We start from the raw sequence: 19,379 nt of genomic DNA, 5'->3' as shown, positions 1-19,379 counted from the left end.
CATCACTGCAAAGAAATCATAATTCCAAGAAGTAAAATCTGCTTTCAATTTTCTTTATCCAGACAGGACAGAAAGAATAGAAACATTGTCCAACAGAAGTTACAGTTATTCACAGTGCAAGAATCTGAAATGAGACTTCACACTCCAGACAAGCAGGAAGATTCCTCACCCTGAGAAGTAGAATATGCAGGAAATATAAAAAGACCCCTTTCAATTACACAATTGCCAACCACAGGGGAGCCTGTAGTATTCATGTTAATTAAATTATAGGCTAATGCGCTGTACTTACAAAATAGGAGAAATCCATAGTCATCTTCCAAATAATTAAAAACCCAAATTTCTGAATAGGAAATGAAATTTTAGCTGCCTTGACAGCAGTGGGAACACTGCCATTTATTCCAGTCTAGACAGGTCTCCCGTAGTATTTGATAGCACTATATCCTAAACGAAGTTTTACTTGTCTGTCTGAGGGATTTTAGTTATGATTTGCTGAATTATGATCAGCTACTTTTTAAGATCAAAATAAAAAACAGTTATGGACTCCAACATATTACACAAGTGGATTAAAAAACAAATACACACACAGAGTAATTTTGTATACCAAGGCATTCATGCCAGCCAACATTAATCAATCCTCTTTGGATGCCATTAATCTCTATAGGAACTCCATAGTTACACACAGAGAGAACACATCTGCTGTAAAGAATTTAATTTATCTTTTATTCTAGGTGGTTTTGCTACTAGTGAACAAAGCATCTTCTCTTTATTAGAGCTTATCTTCTTTTAAAGAATAGGCGAGCTTGATCTTGATGTGCTATGTAACAACTTCAATTCTGTATTAGAGTTTAAACACAAACATCCAGACAAACATTTTCATAAAGACTGTACTTGCATGACACAGCTCTAGCTACTTCTTACTTGTAATTCTGATCTCATATCTATGCAGTAGGTGTGGGAGAAGGATTTCACTCTTGATTTTAATTGGATTTTTCTTCTCAATTAACATGCACTGGAAGAGTTTGTGAAGTTAATTAATTATACTGGTTCACAGTTTATGAAAAATTTGCAGGGATGAATCCAGCTGGTTTTGGTTTTCTTCTTTCTTAATTTGTGTCTTGGAAACTTAAGATTTTCTCCTAAACTAATGTGAAAAAGGTAATAAAAACTGCATGCTTATGCTAAAAAAAAGGGAAATTTTTAGTCCTTGAATGTATGTTTATTTCCAAGACTGGAATGCAATGGGAACACAGAGACTTTTATGGATGGAGTATGTGCACTCTGCTCTCTATGTGCTGAAGTGTTACAAAATTCTGGAAGAAGATCAGCTTTTTGCATTGCACTTTCCTGCTGCTGAGCAGGCAGTGAGCTGTGTAAATCTCTCTCCATCATGATGGGAATATACCTCAGAATGCCTTCCACGCAGAACTGCAGAAGCATTCAAAATAATCTTTCCAGTGTTCCATATGCAAAAAAAATCGCTGTAAGCTTAGATGTACTTCAGTGCAGGAATTAAACAGACCTTGAATATGAGCAAAATATTGAGCAATCTTCAGCTTTTCTAATTCAACTGGCTTTCTTTCACTTTTATTCACTCATTTCCCCTCATCCCACTCAAACACAACAGATATGTGGACAGAGGTACACAACACACTGTTTGCTTTGACCAAAAAAAAATTTAGAATAAAATCTGCAAGGGTACAAGGTGAGATGTACCTGCATTGGCCTCCTGTACTTCCTGCACGCTGTGACATGCGCAATAACACTTGCATGAGTCTCTTTGCTGACATTAATTCCATTTACTTTGATTATGCATTGGCCAGGGTGGAGACCTGCTGCAGCTGCTACTGTTCCTATTAAAAAACAAAACAAAACAAACTTAGTTAACCAACTTGTTTTCCTAAACATCTCCTTTAAACTTACAGTTCAAAGGCCTCATTTTTTAAATTAGAATCTGCTCCCACTGATTTTTGCATACTTCCCCTGATCACAGAGTGCTTCTGCAGTCAGGTGGACTCCAAAAAAATTGTGTTCTCCAGCAGATGATGCCATTAAAAGGGACCAGATTACTTTCAAAAGGCTGTTTTATAAAACCAACATTGATTAGTGATATGAAAATGTGGAAAATATGTCCTAAAGGATTTTAAAAGGATAAAAAGGCTCGTGATTGAAACTCACTAATTATAACTTAGGCCACTTTTACTTCAAATTCTTTTATATGCTCCAAGATTATGAGTTTCTTTACTACTTCAGGTGTCTCTGTCTTACATACAAAGTAGAACATACTAGAATTTCTTGTTAAACATTAAGTGAAATATCCAAACCCAAAAACATTTCCAAGGATCTTGTTCTTATTTTAATATTTTTACCAACTTAATTATAACAGAGTGCCTTACAGCTTTAATCAAAATACCAAAAGATAATCAAGTAGGACATCTCAAATTTAATTATTTTTTGGGGAAAAAACAAAACAAAACATTCCCTTTGAGCAACGTAAAATATATGGTTCAATGATTTATTTTCACAATGGAATAAGTATCTTGGGAAAATCTGTCCACTGAATAGGTACTGCAAAAATAGCAGCTGTCTTCAGGTCTTTTCAGTGTGACTTAAGTCCACTCCTAAAAGACAGCCTGCTGGAGTATGACCTTAGTTCCAGCTACCTGAACGTTCACCTCCTTCATGTCTCTCTCGATACTGCCGCAAAGGTGCCAGGGAAGTCAAAATCTATTGCCTGGAGACTGCAAGGCTGAGGTTCAGAAGCCAGCCGCTATGCAAGAAAGGCTACACTGAATTTGCAGGGCTGACAAAGATAAAAGCTACATCATGACTTGTCAGCTGAACGTATCTGACAAGGAAATAACTTAAAAGAATATACATGGGTTCCCTCATTTTAGGTACTATCAGCTTAGATGATAGCTGCATTTTAAATCTAATGTCAAAAAGTCTTTGGCAATGACACCAGTACAGCTATTGCAATCCTCCCCCCCGCAAAGATTTTAAAATAAACATTTAAATAGGCCTCATTAAATCTCTCTCAAACAAAAAAAAATCTCTTCGAAAAATCCAAGGTCAATTTAGCAAAGTATTTAAGCATATGCTTAATATCTTTCAGGTTTAGTAAACCACACATGCAAGCACTTACATACTGTTGAGGCTAATTGGAATACAGTATGTGCTTAATGAATAAGGATAGGCAGTTGAATTGAGATCCAGGTGCAGAAATAATTATCATATCAGCTCAACAGTCTGTAGTTTATTAGACTTTCTCTTGAAAATCTAATTTCTGGCACCACAGCCTAGAAAAAGAAGTAATCTAGCTCTGTTCCAATATGGCTGCTTTGCGGATCTGTTCTCTCTAAATTCCTCAGCTACAAAGGGAGGAGGGGGGTAAAAAGGACACAACTGCCACACAATAGCTGAAAATACAGTGTCAGTTGGCTCTACCATGAACAACATGCAACAGCAACAAAAAATGCTTCAATTTCTTTTATTGCTGGTGCACCAGTCAAGAATATAGTGAGTTATGGATGGCAAGCATTTGACAATCATATCACAAAATGGACAAAAGAGTATTTAGAGGGAACATCTGCAATTACTACGACAGACTGGGTCACTAGCACCCTTGAGAAGATTTGTGAAAAGTACATTTCCTGTAAAACGTTTTCAGATCATTGCAGAACCATATGGCCACCTAACAAATTAACGCTCAGGGAGAAGGTGATTTTGCATCCATCAGCTATTCCTCAGTCTGTGAAGAAGGCATGGCCTTAACTTCCCTACGTTTGTATAAATACATACCAAAATTTAAAAAAAAAAAATCTATCCAAAGCTACAAAATATAAGAACACTAAATAATCTTATTTCATTTTAGTTAATATTGTTTGTTATTGGAGGGGGGGAATCTAAGCTGAATCACTGGACCTAATTTTGATTTATCCCAGCCATGCCTTTTTGTTATTAAGTGTATATTTACCACTACAGCTCTTACAGCTTACCTCTCCCAACAGCATGGACGACTGATGGCCCAAAGCCCCGGATTTGGAATCCAAGTCCATCTGCGGAGTCTGGAATCTTCACTGTCCTGATACAAGCAAAGATTCAATATGAATGGAGCAAAAGGTAGCATTTTGTTATTCAGGGTAAAAGCGGACAGCAATAAGTAGCTTACAAGGGTGTTAAGAGTCCACACTTTCATCCAGTTCGCAGTTTCAGATTCAGCACCATTCATATTCCAGATATGTTGCACCACTGACATCAAGAAGAGCAGCAAGCTGAGGTACCGAAACCAATCAGAGGAAGGCAATACTAATTTGCAGGGAGATTCAATATGCCATTTATGACCAAAGCACCACCATAGCTTTAAAATTCCTCCCAAAGGGACTGTGATTTGGGTAAGTTGCCACAGCACAGCATCACTGAAAGCCCTGGGAAGGTAGCTGGTGTCTCAGCCAAGAGGACAGAGCCTGGGGACCACAGACCACGGCAGGCCTGGTCAGATGAGCTGCTGAAGACTGCAAAGACTAGATCCGTATTACAATTTGTTAACGTATAAGTCAGTGGTGTCAAACTCATTTTCACTGGGGGCCACATCAGCCTTGCAGTTGCCTTCAAAGGCAAGCAGGTAACTACTCCTACATTTATACAGTCCTAAAATTACATTTGGCCCTTTGAAGGCAACCGCAAGGCTGATGTGGACCCTGGTGAAAATGAGTTTGACACCCCTGATTTAAGTGTCTACTTGGTGAGTTTTATTAAAAAAATATTTTGTTGCAGTATTTCTGAACAGCTATGCAAAGTATTGAGTTTTGTAAAGCAAGAATCACCTACTACTGTTCATTAACTTGTAAGCACATTGTGCTACGCTCCCGTTTGGTCTAAGTGCGACAGTAATAAACCAACTGACAAACATAACCAACAAAAACACAGTTCTGAGAATCAAAATTCACATCTGTTCCTTAAAATGAAGCCCTGAGCTCACCCAAAGTAAGCGAGCACGCCCACATGATATCAGCTCAGGTTCCAGAAAAAGCAACACAGCGACATTAGACCTTATCAGAGCTAGCCAGGTCATGCATAACAGTGCACTGATTTAACTTTGCAGCCTTTACTTCCAGAGCTGGCTCTGTTATTATTTGAGGGATCTTTGCTCTGAACTCCATTTGCCAGTTCAAAAGCAGAAAAAAAAAAAAAAAAATCAAATTGATGCTGAAAACTGATTTTAAAATACATTTGACTGTAATAAACTTGATTTACAGCTATTTTTTAATAATATCATTGCATCGCTTCTTATATGGTCTTTTTTTTCTGGTATACATAATGTTCAGTATTCGAAGACTATTATCAGTAGAGGTGAGATCCAAAACCCATTGAAGTATATATATATTTTTTAAAAATATTAGAACATTCTTGAGTTTAATAAATTTTCATGTGAAATATTTTCATAAGTATAGCATCATATACTACACTTACATATTAACTAAGGTTGATACTATCTATATGGTTTCGTTCTGAAAATGCTTTGTGAACATGCTAATGAGCTATGAAAGACCATCACTGGCAGTTTAGGCTAAGAATTTAGGAAAGATCTGTCTCTTCTGCCAACACAGCTGTGCTAGCAGCAGCTCCTGACAAAAAGCAGGCAGCACTGTGAAAGGAACTCGTCAACTCCTCTGAAGTCCTCATTCACTAGATCATCTCCATCAACCTTGAAATTCACCCACATTTTCACTGGCAAGTTGTGTCAGAAATTAAACCAAGATCTACACTAAAGAAAGGTGAAGATATGGCTTTTATGCTTGCTACAACATTAATATCTACTGGTGCTGGTGTGGGGGTTTTTTTGTTGTTGTTTTTGTTTGGGGGTTTTTTTTGGAGTATCAGTCCAGATTATGAACTTTATGCCATTTTTCTTTCTTTACTCTTCTCCTATTGTATTTCTCAAGACACCTTTGCTTATTAAGAGGAGAAACTGGTTGCCATTCTAGCGCTGAACCAGAGCCATTCCCAAGGCACCCCATGTATGCCTGCTGGTAACACAGGGTGGTTCTTCCTTAACCTACAAAATTTGGTCGGAATTACTCCTGACCACTGTTTCTCACTCCCCTCTTTCTTCGCTATGTATAAACTAGTAACAACTGCACTACCTTTATTAATAGACCTGTGCCCATTTACATACTTAGTGAACCCAGCCAGTAGGCCTCGCTTTTTATTTATTTTACATAACAAAAAATGCATTCAGGTAGGAAAGGTCAAATCTGTCTACAGAAATGCATCTGTTAGATAAAGATGGGGAGCTCTTTACTTGCTCCTGCTGTTTACACAACCAGCACACAAGCTGAAGGGGCCCATTAGATCACAAAGCCCGACTTCTGCCAAACCAGCCACTAAGTCCCAGACAGAGCAACTTGTTTAATAAACACTGTGAGAGATAAGTGGTCAAAACTATTCACATAGTCAAGGAAATTTCATTTACACTTGCAGTTCCTGCATGTCTTTAAAGTGGCAGAGCTGATGATCTAAAGCGCTTTTGCTGACGGAAAAATGTAATAAAACAAATTCAAAGCAGACCAAATGGCTTGAATTTACAAAGTCAGATTAGATACAGCATTTAAACTAACTTTACAGCAGTGCTGTCTGAACTTCCACTGGTCTTTTTAAAATTCACTTCAACTGTAGTTTGTAAGAATTCCCCCAAAGGCACAACAACTTACTCCCGTGGCTTAGTGCTCACAAGAACCCGCAGGGGCTTTCTGCTGTTCAAACACGCTTTCAGGAAACAATCCACTTCACTGAAGGGGCGCAGAAAAACCAGGTCACCATTAATGGCAAAGATTTTTTTCCCAACTTCCAAGCCTGCCATCTAGAAAACAGTAACAGTTGTGTGTATGTTTGCCTTTTAGAACCACTAACATTTTATTTTCTTCTGCTAACATGCAACCTCAGTAGGAATAATGACACGCACGCTTCCTTTACATTCTTTATGTCTCCTTCACAGACCACACACAAAAGACTTATACCACAAAATGTTTCTAGAACTGGTTAAATTGACATGAGGGTACAATAAACACCCATTCTGAAGAGACATAAATACAAGACCTAGCTTTATGACGATTATGACAGTATTACAATATCAGTTAATATTTGGAATATTTAACACAGTTTTCATTGAGCCAGTTTATTTTTTTATGATGTTACCTAGTTTGTCCATCCATCATTCTCCAAAGCAAGTAAAGCCTTTTTTCATAAGGATTAAAGATTAATATTTTAGTAAGTGAGCATTTAGTACATGCCAGAACAAAACAATATCCTTAAATGTTTCATGGCCTTTGAGCCAAAGGTATGGCAAGTCAAATTGCACACAGTTTTTAAACTCTAGTCTAACACGAAAGGAACTGTAAGCAGTTGGATGGCACAAGGACACAGAGCGGCTCAGGGCACAGGCTAAGCCTTAGCACCATCTGAGGTGATGGTAGAACTTGACTGCTAGAAACCACCCTGGATACAGCTCTGTGGCTGTATTATGTTATTGATTCACTGTATTTATTTTTATCTTAAATTTCTATTCCACCATGAGATTTAGAAAGGCTTGAAATCTAGGTCTAAATTATTTCCCTCATGGAACAGACTCATACTTTATGTTCACATGTATAGAGACTCCCATCAGTTCAGTAAAACATGAATTTACCCAAAGAGTATCTAGAGCAATACTAACAAACAGAAAGGCTGTAATTTATTCATTCAGATTCTTTAATTCTAGACTTCATCCAAAGCTTGGTAATCCTTTATTATGAAATATATCAAGTGCAACTCATAGACTAAATTTATTGATTTCATATTCTACCAAAAATGTTTATTCCACTCAAGATTAACGTCATCACTGGAATAATATAAAATGTATAAAAATAAAATGATAAATTTTATATCACCACTCAGTACAACAATTTACCTGTGCAGAAATTGATAATGGTGAGAGCAATATTTAAAAAAAAAAAAAAAGGAAAAATATTCATAACCACAGCTTTCTTGGAAAGTTGTCATTGTTACCTTCTACTACTATAGATTTTCCTAGCTGATGTACAACATATAGACCTGTGATCAAGTGAATAAAACAGGGAAGATAATTTATTATACTTGATACCTCAGCATTTGATCCTTTTTCCACCACTTTAATAATTGGCACCTTATTTTTATCTTCTAAACCAAAACCATAGGTGCCTTCATTAGATTTAATCTGAAAAATAAAATTGTTCAAAATATTGTTCAGAAAGGCATTAAGAGCAGCTGAAGTAAATCCCCATTATTAAACAATATATAGTGCTAATTTATCGTCACTACAACCAATTTTTTTACTCAAAGCAGACAATCATTGGGTTTCACTCACCAGTAATGACTTTGCTATGACATTTTCCACGACTTTCAGATCATGTTTCATGAGTCTGTGCTTCATATTTGACCCTTCCATTTCTTCATCCGCATAAAAACGGAACAGCAGTGGTTCATCTTTAAATTCGCTTTTCTCTAAAACTATATGATACAAAACCACACATATTAATCCTTTTTTTTTCTTTTAAACTTTTGAATATCTTTCACGAACCATAAAATACTGAACATGCATACACATATTGAATGCTAGCAAACTGGTTTTGCGTGTGAACCTAAGTAAATCTTCACTTTTAACATAAACAAGGATTTTTATTTGGATCTATTACAGACAGGTATCACTGAGCTCATTGTCAACTACAACATCTAGATTCCACCAAGCTGAAGAAGACACATTAGCCTGAAATGGTTCTAGTGAAAATTCCAAGCACAGGGATATTTCCTAAAAAATATTTTTTAAAATTATTTTGAAAAGTTCTGGACAGCTGCTGGAGATGCTCACCACCAAGTTCTGGCACCCTCCATGTGGTGAAGCATGTCAAGTTCAGTATTAGAAATTGGTTTGGTGGGATGTGGACGAAACTGGCAGATGGATGAAGTTTGTGTGTTTAAAAGTCAAAAGAAAAAGAACAAACAGTGCCAGAGAGGAAGTTAATTCTCCTTCCTTCTCTACACAAGTTGATGAGAAAACCATTTCTTCCTCTTTTCATTTCAGTAAATGATCTACTGCTTCAATGCTTTCACTGAAATCTTCCCTCTGATGGTATTAAGAGTGACCTTGTTCACCTCATTTTTGGTACTGCACATCTCTCTCCTCTCCTTTCTTCGTTTGCCGCTGTCCTTATGATTTTCTCATTTTTCTACAATCCACTTTCTGCTATTGTCACCACTTCACTTTTTTAAAGTTGTGCTCTTTCATACTTTATTCATTCCCCCCAAAATGTCTCACTTCTTTCCTACATATTTCCTAAATTTTTGAAGTCTCATCTGTGCAAACATGTATTACCTACTTAAGAAATCTCTTTTGAAGTGTCTAATAAAACTGTCTCCCCTAAATCCTTTAGAAACTGAAATCTTCAGTACAAGCTATAAAATTGACTGAAAATTCTTTTCAGAGCATACAACAGCTATTTTTTCTTGAAGACTGTAGCACCGGTCTCTTCAGCAATACAGTGAAACGACTTCCTATCCCTTCTGTAATATCTTTACCAGCCCCTGCGTTTCCTTCCAACTATGTAGACAGCATTAAACAAAAGGTAAGCATAGTTTGTACAGAATGTATTTACTTACCATGGTGCATAAACCCATTATCACAAAGAGCTACACCAAATATCATAGCTTCCTCCCTCGTCCGGCAGTCCCCCTGTTAAAACATCGCATATTTTTTAAAAATATTTTTCAATATAGCAGCAAAATGGTTTCTATGTACAATGGCATAACCTCACAGGTGTGGCAATGATTGTATATTTACCACCACCGCCTTTATATATGCACTTATAGCACACACATAAAACAGTATATACATGCTTATCATAGAACCATAGAACAGTCTGGTTTGGAAGGGACCTTTATGTAGTAATACCTCTTTATAGTTACAAATAAATGTGTAAACATTTTAGTAACACTGAACATAATAGAATCTAAAAGCGTCCAAGTTTTTAACTTTTGTTTTGTAAAACTGGTGCATGTTAACTGAGTGAATAGGACACCCTGTTCTTGTTCCTAGTCCCCTTAAAATACCACAGAACTGATGACAACAAATTAGTACTGACTTTTATCCATCTAGTCAGTAACTTAAGAGTTTTTCAGAGCCTATCCATTTCATTTTAAGCCATAAACAATATTACATGTTGAATCACAAAGCTAAGTCCCATTAACACATTTAAAGTTCAATTGCAAATAAGATAAGCACAAAAGGGATGAACAGCATGGCTGCTGACAGCTGATTTCTGTTACTTTAAGAAGATTACACTCACACACTCTGTTCTAATAACCCTTACACAAAGCGTTTCCATGTTATTCTGTTTAATACATCACTACTTTTCAAATTAGAACTCAAATGCAAAATGTACATAAATCCGAAGGTTTATACTTGCCTGTGCAATCAACCAGTCTATGAGTTTGTTAGCCATGACAACAGATTTGTAGGTTCTCAAGTGATAATCTTTATCCCTGTTTAAAATTTAAAAAAAAAAAAAAATTAAAAAAAGTCAAACAAAACCTCAAAAGAGCCTAACATAAAAAAACCCTATGTATTTTATAAACAAGTTAGTGCAAGGAATGGAACATTTTTTAACAGTTCAGAAGTTGCCTCTGGAGTAAAAAAGCAAGTTGACCCTTTCAGTGTGGACAGAAGGGAGGCTGACCAGATCTTACTTGAGCGATAGCGTCACTGGAGTAAAATGTCAGTTGTTCTGTTAAAGCTGGGACTCTCCAGATGAGGTAATAGAGTGTTAGTAAAGGAGTATATTAATACATACAGTAAGCATACAAGCATATGCATCAGAACCTAGAAGACTCTAAAATTCTGTTAAAAAAGGTCATATTGAATGGAGTTCGCAACCATTTAATGATTCAGTTATGCTTTTTGTCACGATAGCCCTTCAATCTTGTTTGGTTACTCCCAAGAGACCAATCTTGAAAGCATGGATTAGGTTCCTACATTCAAACACAGTATCTTCAGATTATATACTTCTTCCGAATGACTCTTTATGGATTTCCCAATTGGACTCACCTAATTACAGGGGTAAACAGACTGTGAAGGCGACAGTACAGTCGTACACCCTGTTACAGAGAAAGATGAGGTTAGTTAACCACACGTTCACACCGCTGAGAATATAAAAGCAATGGATGCAGTAAGGAAGCCTATATGTTCTAAATGCACTTCATTTGGATAGTAAAAAAAGTGTTCAAATTTCTACGTATTTTCATGTGCCAAAACTTAATATTTCCAGATAACAATATTGATTAATAAATTTTTAGAAAGAAAACATTTCCAATGTAATCAAAGCTTCACTGAGACGCACGCAAAAAGGATTAACTTTAAGGTAGCATTAAAAAAATTCTGCAACTACAGTACTTTCAAAGAAAAGTACACAAAACCTGAAAGACAATGTTTCCATGTATTAAGGATTTCCCAGTCACTGGTTGCTATTCTACACACAAAGTGAGTAATTAAAGTAAAAAACACTGCGTTTGATTACATGCGTCAATACTTTGCATACAAATTGAAATTACAACTAATAATTTTTTAAAAAGGCAAAAAGATTCAAAGATTGGAAATGTTTTCAACTAAAAAAAATAAAACATTTGAAGGAATTTAAGAAAGTACCATCAGAATATGTTATTTTAAAAAAAGGTATCACACTAGTATTCCTTAGCAGACTACCAAAAAATAATTAAGATTTTAACATGCAAAAAGAACCATGGCTGACAATTATAAGCTGTAGCAAATTAGATTCCGTCTTCCTTTGCTGTGCCTGTTAGCTCAGTGCTGAACATTTTTCTAGATATACCTTAAGAACTGAGTGCAGAAAAGTGAATAGTACTGTAATGGAATACCCAAATGCTGACTTTTTCTACCATCTCAAAATCATGAAAGGTTTTAATATAAACGAGCTTAAAGGCAACTTCGTTCAATCATTTTGTTATGCTCAGTAGTGTAGTTGGACAGCACTACCTATCTGTGTTTAATCTACATGACTGCAGATCTACTGCCTAGTTAAGGCACTAATAAGAGACACTCAGATTTAAGACAAAATTAAAAACAGCTTTCTACATACATCTTTGTATCTATTAAAATGGACTGAAAAATACATTAGACTGAAACATCAGCTTCAGAATCACCCAGAAACACAGGGAATGCATCCTGCATATGAAACCATTAACAACAAAAATAACTAAAAAATAACAAACTTTAATTTTTTAATTTAAAAAGTGTAACAAGCCAAAATCTTTCCTTACAAATGGAAAACTGAATTTGAGTCACTTAAATATAGAGACACACAAGTGTAATGGGATATTATTTATCCTAGCATAGTACTTTACATTATTTTTCAAGCGGAACCTCCATCTGTGATGTGCTCTTCCTAATAACAGCAACTATTCCATTCTGTACCTTAGAGATCACATCCTGCATCTCATTTCTGGGGTAGTATGTTCCATCATCATATCGGAATCTGTACAGCATGTGTTCGGGTTTAAATTGGTGCTTATCTGTAACTAAATTAAAAAAAAAAATAGGTGACTTTCTGAAGAAGTCAACAGGAGAGAAGAGGATCAGCATCATTTCTTCTAATAACAGCAATAGGTAGATTTCAGACAGGGAGGGCAGGAAGCCAGATTAGATCATCTGCCCTCCTTTATGTCACTGGTGACAATATTTCTCACAATATTTAAGTACTCCAGAAGAAACCAAATAATTTCAAGTCACAGGGCAAAGAGTAAGAAAGGCAAACAGGCAGGGATCAGCCTAAAAAATAAAGCACTTAAATCTGTTCTAGTCATTAGCAGTTTTCAAAAGCTTGTTGACCAAATAGCCAAATAAAGCTTCTTTTGCAACTATTCATACTACCATCACACATTGTTCTCTGTTCTAATTCTTGCAGAGGCCAATCTCAGATGAATCAACAAAGACACGAGCCCTCTACAACACATCTGACCAATCTTGCACTGTGGAGGAGAGGGAGAGGCAACATCACCCTATATACACAGCCAGCTGACGGTCTTCAGTGCAAGAGAGGCCATCATTACGAAGGTGTCGATAATCGTTTCCCCAAAGACCCATGAGAAAGGATCTTAACATGGATTTCCAGAACTTCACAAGATTCCAACTACAGCCTCACAACTTCAAATGTTTTGTCTAAACAGTCACATCACATGATACAAAACTTCTGGAAACGGCACTAAAGCAATTCTTTCTGAAAAACACCTGATACATTTGATGGCTGAGGACAGCACCAGGCATTAGCACCATCCTAGGATAACCATCTTATATTAATTACTGTTTTGCTTGCAGAGGTAAGCTTTAATTTTGGAACTAAATTTGTATGTCCTCGACTGATAAGGGAGGCTACTGTAATGTCTTCATTAATCAGAGTAGCAGACCTGACAGCATGAGGTAATTCTTCTGTACGTGCCTTCCTGTCCCAAGTGATTAAACCATCATCCCTTATTCTCTTCAAAAAAATTTAGTTAGGCACCATAAACTTTGTATATAAAGGTGCCTTCTGTCTGCGTAATTTTTCATGCCCCTTCAAGCTCTTCAGTACCTCCACACATCATTTGATACATGGACATAAAAACTGGACTTCATATATTAAGTGGTTTCACCAGTGCCATGTGCAAGAGCAAAATAACTTCTATGCCTGCATTTGATATATCTACTAACAGTAAAGCCCAGGACACTATCCCAATTGCCTTGAACTGATGGCTCACGCTAAGATGACTATCCAAAATAACCCCTAAGCTCTTTTACGTATCATTGCTTCTCAATACATCAAATGTAGCCTACAAAATTTTCACATACAATGCCTAGTATAGCTATCTAAATGAATTTTAATTGATTGAGACAATTTAACTCAGAAAAAAAAAAGATACTTTCTAGTTCTGCAATTAAAAATAATTCCCTGCTGTCGGAGAAAAAAATATATTACACTAGATTAGCATACGTTAAGAGTTTTTAAAACCATCAACTACAGAAAATAGAAAAAAAACACCACCTGGACAGTATTCCTTAATGCCAAATTGTTCCTCACTGTTACAGAGATGCTTAGGGAGAGAACCAGGACCACAAAGCACTCCTCCACCCTTGCGTGCCCACGAGCAACAGAGCAGGCTCTGCCCTCTGCAGAGCACAAGCACCGCTCTGGCTTTGCAGCCCCGAGCTCTGGGAAGCGAGGAAACCTGACAAGGACGTTTCCAGCTACAGTGCTGTGTAAAATAACACATTTATCCAGGGAATGCTCTGAGGGAAGCTCTAAATCACAGAATAACAGCCTTTTTTTTTTTTTTTCCCCCAGGAGTTATTTTCTTTGATACACACCTGATTTGGCTTGTTCTACTCATGAGGAAGGACAGAAGACCTACCAGCTACTATACTAACATGGAAAACTAAAAAAATTACGAAAACATTTAGCTTTCTCTATAGCTTTCCTTTTAAATAGATTCATCTATACATTTGCAAGGCCAGAGTTTCAAACACTTAAAGCTGATAAAATGCTGCATTACCACTAAAATAAGGAACTCCAAGTTGTTTTGTACACTACTCCTGACAATGTACCTACACTTCGTGTTGAGATAGATATGTATACAGCACATATTAGAAAAGGGAATTGATCCAGGTTTAATCTGATCTGGTCTTTATCTTTTTTTGCATGGGTAATTTTGACTCAGATCAGCATATCATCCCAGAATACTGCACAGCCACATAAATACCTATTGATTTTAAAACATATTCAGACTATTTTTGTAACCACAAAGCTTGTTACTGCCTTGAGAGGAGGCTCCATCTCTAATCACCAGCACCAAGTGACCAGACAAAGTATCTCAGCCTATTGGTTGATTAAGTCATTCCACGTATTAGAGAATTACACCGGATGGATTTAAAACAGCAACATATAAACAGATTTTTCCATTTTGAAAAATGGAAGGAAAAAAAAAAAAAAGGAAAACTATAACTTTTCTACTTGCAAGAGTTCACACAGCAGGAAGTAAAACAAGGCCCATCACAACATGGGTCTGGCATTGCTAGAATGAAGCCCAGCACAGTGAAAATAATGTCCAGCACAGTGAATATGCAAAGCCTAACAAAGCCCTCTACAACATTTGCAATGTGAATAACAGCCGAACTTTCTTTCTCCCTTGCTCCCTCTGTGAAAACAGATGGTTCATTCAACTTTATTTTAAGAATTCTATTTTCACTGAACCACAGCTGGATCCACTATTCAAAGTAGCGTGTCTGGCTCACATTTCTATGCTCTAATATAATTACCCTTTTATCTCATGAAATTACACAATATTCATTTAACTCTGTATTGAGAAAGTCTACAAGTCTATTTGGGATATAAATTACAAGATCAGGAGAAGAAACTTTGGCAACAGAATCATTCCATTGAAAACAATTCTGTGTGTGTAGTAAACATAACAGCATCTGACATTTGAATGATGGTGGAGGAAAATCATGTAGACTGACATTAAAGAATTAAAGACTACATGACTACTGACGTATAATGTTTTTCCTCCTACTCTGTGCATGTTTCAAATGCACACAGCTAAGTGGCACCCTGTTACCCTTGTTTCCTTTCCAGACAAGGACACCGAAAACGTAGTGGCAAAGAACTTATAAATCATGTATTAAATTCACTACTGACTAAACTATGTAAGTTTTAAAATGTGTATTATCAATTATTCCATCTAAATTTACACCCTGGATCTATGCTGGAACTGTAGCTAACTTCACAACAGTTTCACTATTTTTTTAAGAGACTGTACCTATTGTAACCCAAACATGCCTTCAAAACCAGAAGTTTCTTCAGTTTACTTGTATGGTCCTGGTGGCCTATACCTTGTAAAAGGGACAGAGTTGAGGACCTGCTCTGGTAAAAGAAAAAAAGTTGCCAATGCAAATTACCGCCAGAAATCAAACCTTCTTATTGGCTTAAAAATCATTTCAGTGATATTTCTCTCCAGAATGAACTAAACACAGTTGACTGAAAGTTTCAGCATGAAAAGATCACTGTTAGTAACTATAGAATGCAGTGAAAAATAAGGTCTTAAAATTCAAAAGATTAAACTGTTGTTTTCTAGGTTGGGTTCCATCAGCTCCACTTGTAATACCTAACAGATGAGTAGGCACATTTATCAACAGTCAACTGTGGCTCACTCTCTTCTACAATTCTTAGTTGAACATGTATGCCTGAAAAAGCCTGGCCTTAATAAAAGGTTTAAATCCTTAAAAACAGTCTATGTTTCTCTGTTCCTCCAGAATTTATTTTTGCTTACAAGAGAATAGCAATATTTCTGTAGGTTCCTGCTTGCAATGTTGTGATGCCAACAGCATAGATGTAATCTGATTAAATCAATGGAGTCTCTCTCAGTAAATCTGCTAGGCAGGGACAATGGCCCCATGAGGTCCATGCAAAGATATAATGCAGATTCAACAAGCTGTCTTGCATTGTCAAACAAAATTAAGGCCATTCTAATTACAACAATTACCTTGAAAACAAGTAAGTTAAAACTGATTATATTTACCATGATGGATAATACCATTCTCTAATAAAGCTTGGCCAAGATGAACACCTTCTTCAGATTTGTGTATCTCTCCGATCTCCAACAACCAGGACACAAATTCACTGTATTAGAAATAGACACACAAAAAACCTTTAGATGTACCACCACATCTACTACACTTCCCTCTCAGTTACTTGTGTTTCTTACTAGTCTAGTAAGTGATTCTTAAGCCTAATGATCTTCAGAATGTCATATCACCTTTAAAAAACCCACTCATTTAAACATTCTAATTATTTCAACATAAACACAAATGGTTTCCCTCGAGATGCCCTGCCTCTTTTGTTCAGAAGTTTCACCTTTGCACATGGTGCACCATTAGCAAGTTTGCTGATGATACCCAACTGAGAGGTGCTGATGACTCTCCTCAGGGACAAGAGGCCTTGCAGAAGGATCTAGATAGACTGGAGCGTTGGGTAATCATCGGTGGCATGAAATTTAACAAGTCCAAATGCCAGATTCTGCATCTGGGTTGGAGTAACGCTGGGCACAGGTATAAATTGGGAGAGGAGTACCTAGAGAGCAGCCCTACAGAAAGGGATGTGGGGATGCTGGTTAACAGCAGCTCAATAGGAGCCAGCAGTGTGAGCTCTGGCAGCCAAGAGGACAAACTGCACCCTGGGGTACCTATTACTTTCTCCTCCTCTTGCATTTAGTCTTCCTAAGCCATAGGTATAGTATGACATTCTGAAGATTCTCCTGACAATTGGGGTAGATTTTTAACCATGTAACCTGCATTTCGTAACTCTGGACCTGACATTCAGGCAAGAGGAGGATGAAAACAGTTTTAGAGACAGATTTTTAAGTGGAATAAAGCAAAACTGATACTCTAAACTAGGCATTTCAGAGACAAAAACACATTAAGCAAGTTGGGAATTATTTCTTTAAAGAAACTATTTAATTCATTTTCATATTTGCAACATGTCTTTGCAGCCTTGTCCCTTTAAAAAGCTATTTTGGAATATGAGTACACATCCATAAATTTCAGGCAGATCAATTTCCATTTTGGCTAAATTCTGGGAGGCAAATAGGCCTAACAGATATTACAAATAAATCGTGGTTTCCGCAGAGTTCTGAAGAAGATTTAAAACGCATTTTTAGCTGGTTAAAATTTATGCTATAAAATGCACATAATACCTTCCAAGAAAGCATTTGGGGAAAGTGGTTAATTTCCTCTTCCTGTCTTTGATGAGATTCCCTTGTTTGCACATCATTTTGTAAAGTCTTTCTCCTTGCTCCGAGATCATCACCCAAGTGTCCTGTTCCATGCCCAATTTTAAACCTGCCAAAAATGCATTAAAATTTTGTGAAGTGATATTGCCATTATATTTCAATATCTTCCCCAAAACGGAGAAGCAGTATCAGTATTTTACATACAAAAATAGAAAAGCAATTGTTTTCCATTATTTTTTCAAAATCAAGATTAATCTGTGAACATCCAATATTCATAAAGCATAATCAAATTTTATCTATAATTTCCTCATAGTGAAGTTAAATTTTTACTGAAAATGTACATCTGTACTGACATCACCATTGATACTGCAGTAATAAACGCTAACACTGTGATTTTCAAATTTCAGTATATGAACATTTGCAAGGGAGTAGTCATGTCTTTCACTAGATTAAAGGAAAAGTGCCTTCATTTTTTTCTTACCATGTGATAATAAAAATGTTTTCACATACAGGAAACTTTTTCAAATTTCCAATGAACAAGTTATGTGCTACATATTTGTTAGTTTCACATAAGATTAATTCACCCCTTTTCCACAAAAGCATTCACACGATCTCATTTTATTTGCTTCAGAACATTCTCAACAACTGAAAACTACCAAGGGTTTTAGTTCAGTATTTCTTATTGGTTTATTTTTTTCTTTTTTCTCTTCTTGAGAAAATCATTATGTTTTCTGAATAACAGATGATGAAAACCAGTTTCTGTTGATTATGCATCCTATTGGCTCCTCACAGAAGCTTGTGCTTCCAAGGAGTACCACAGACCTTCATATCCCATGCACTTTCTCCATAGGCAATTATTAAGTCTGGAAAAACCACACATTTCTGGTATGTCTTATGTGTTCTCTGTTTCTGTTCAGATTTTCACATTTTTTAAATTATAACTGTACATAATAGATCTGAGTAATAGTCTGCCACTTCTTTAATTCTGAAAAAATAGCCAGAAGAAACGTACCTGTCGTGAGAAAAAGCTAACAATGGTATTGGAAACAGGTATCAGAGTGTCTCTCTGAACCTGACAGTGGTGATGCCACACAAACAGATAAAACCTAATTTATTTCCAAGAAAAGAAAACTTAACCAAAATACTACTTTTGGAGCTTACAGGATGTTGATGTTTTTATTTGTATTGACCTCATCAGGCCATCCCAGCATCATCAGCCTTGAAGATTACCACCTTTTAAAAAAATTTCTAACTTGCTGAATGTCTCAGGTGGTTAAAGGAAAGCCCCCAAACTGACAGAAAGACTTCCTAACAAAAAGTTTCCAATTCAGCTTGATTTCTCCCAGCAGGAAAACACAATCTGCCACTCACACACAGAACAATGAGGAGGGAGTCGCTCACACAAGCCTCACTCCCAGCCCAACAGATCTGGCAAGTCTGTTCATTTAATTGAGATGGTCTCAGACTTGCAAAGGAGATACAACACAGTTCTCGCATGTGCAGTCACACAGACTCCAGCGTAATTACCTACATAGATACAT

At 36.5% G+C, this 19,379-nt stretch overlaps 1 protein-coding gene across 4 annotated transcripts in view; it reads right to left on the bottom strand.

The window, feature by feature from the left end:
* PREX2 (phosphatidylinositol-3,4,5-trisphosphate dependent Rac exchange factor 2) overlaps positions 1–19,379 on the bottom strand; it is a 178,194-nt gene that overhangs the window by 84,624 nt on the left and 74,191 nt on the right. For 3 of the 4 annotated variants that reach the window (XM_065627409.1, XM_065627411.1, XM_065627408.1), the window contains 11 exons: positions 17,803–17,947; positions 16,630–16,730; positions 12,497–12,600; positions 11,114–11,163; positions 10,476–10,551; positions 9,670–9,742; positions 8,381–8,523; positions 8,138–8,230; positions 6,711–6,859; positions 3,996–4,081; positions 1,714–1,850 (listed from right to left, as the gene is read on the bottom strand). In XM_065627409.1, coding sequence (XP_065483481.1) covers positions 1,714–1,850; positions 3,996–4,081; positions 6,711–6,859; positions 8,138–8,230; positions 8,381–8,523; positions 9,670–9,742; positions 10,476–10,551; positions 11,114–11,163; positions 12,497–12,600; positions 16,630–16,730; positions 17,803–17,947 — 1,157 coding nt within the window. The remainder of the gene's footprint in view (positions 1–1,713; positions 1,851–3,995; positions 4,082–6,710; positions 6,860–8,137; positions 8,231–8,380; positions 8,524–9,669; positions 9,743–10,475; positions 10,552–11,113; positions 11,164–12,496; positions 12,601–16,629; positions 16,731–17,802; positions 17,948–19,379) is intronic. The other variant, XM_065627410.1, reaches the window with a different exon arrangement.

This window comes from Caloenas nicobarica, chromosome 2, assembly GCF_036013445.1.
Source record: "Caloenas nicobarica isolate bCalNic1 chromosome 2, bCalNic1.hap1, whole genome shotgun sequence".
NCBI lineage: Eukaryota > Metazoa > Chordata > Aves > Columbiformes > Columbidae > Caloenas > Caloenas nicobarica.
The sequence above is the reverse complement of the archived record's forward strand: the minus strand, read 5'-3'. Positions and strand labels throughout refer to the sequence as shown.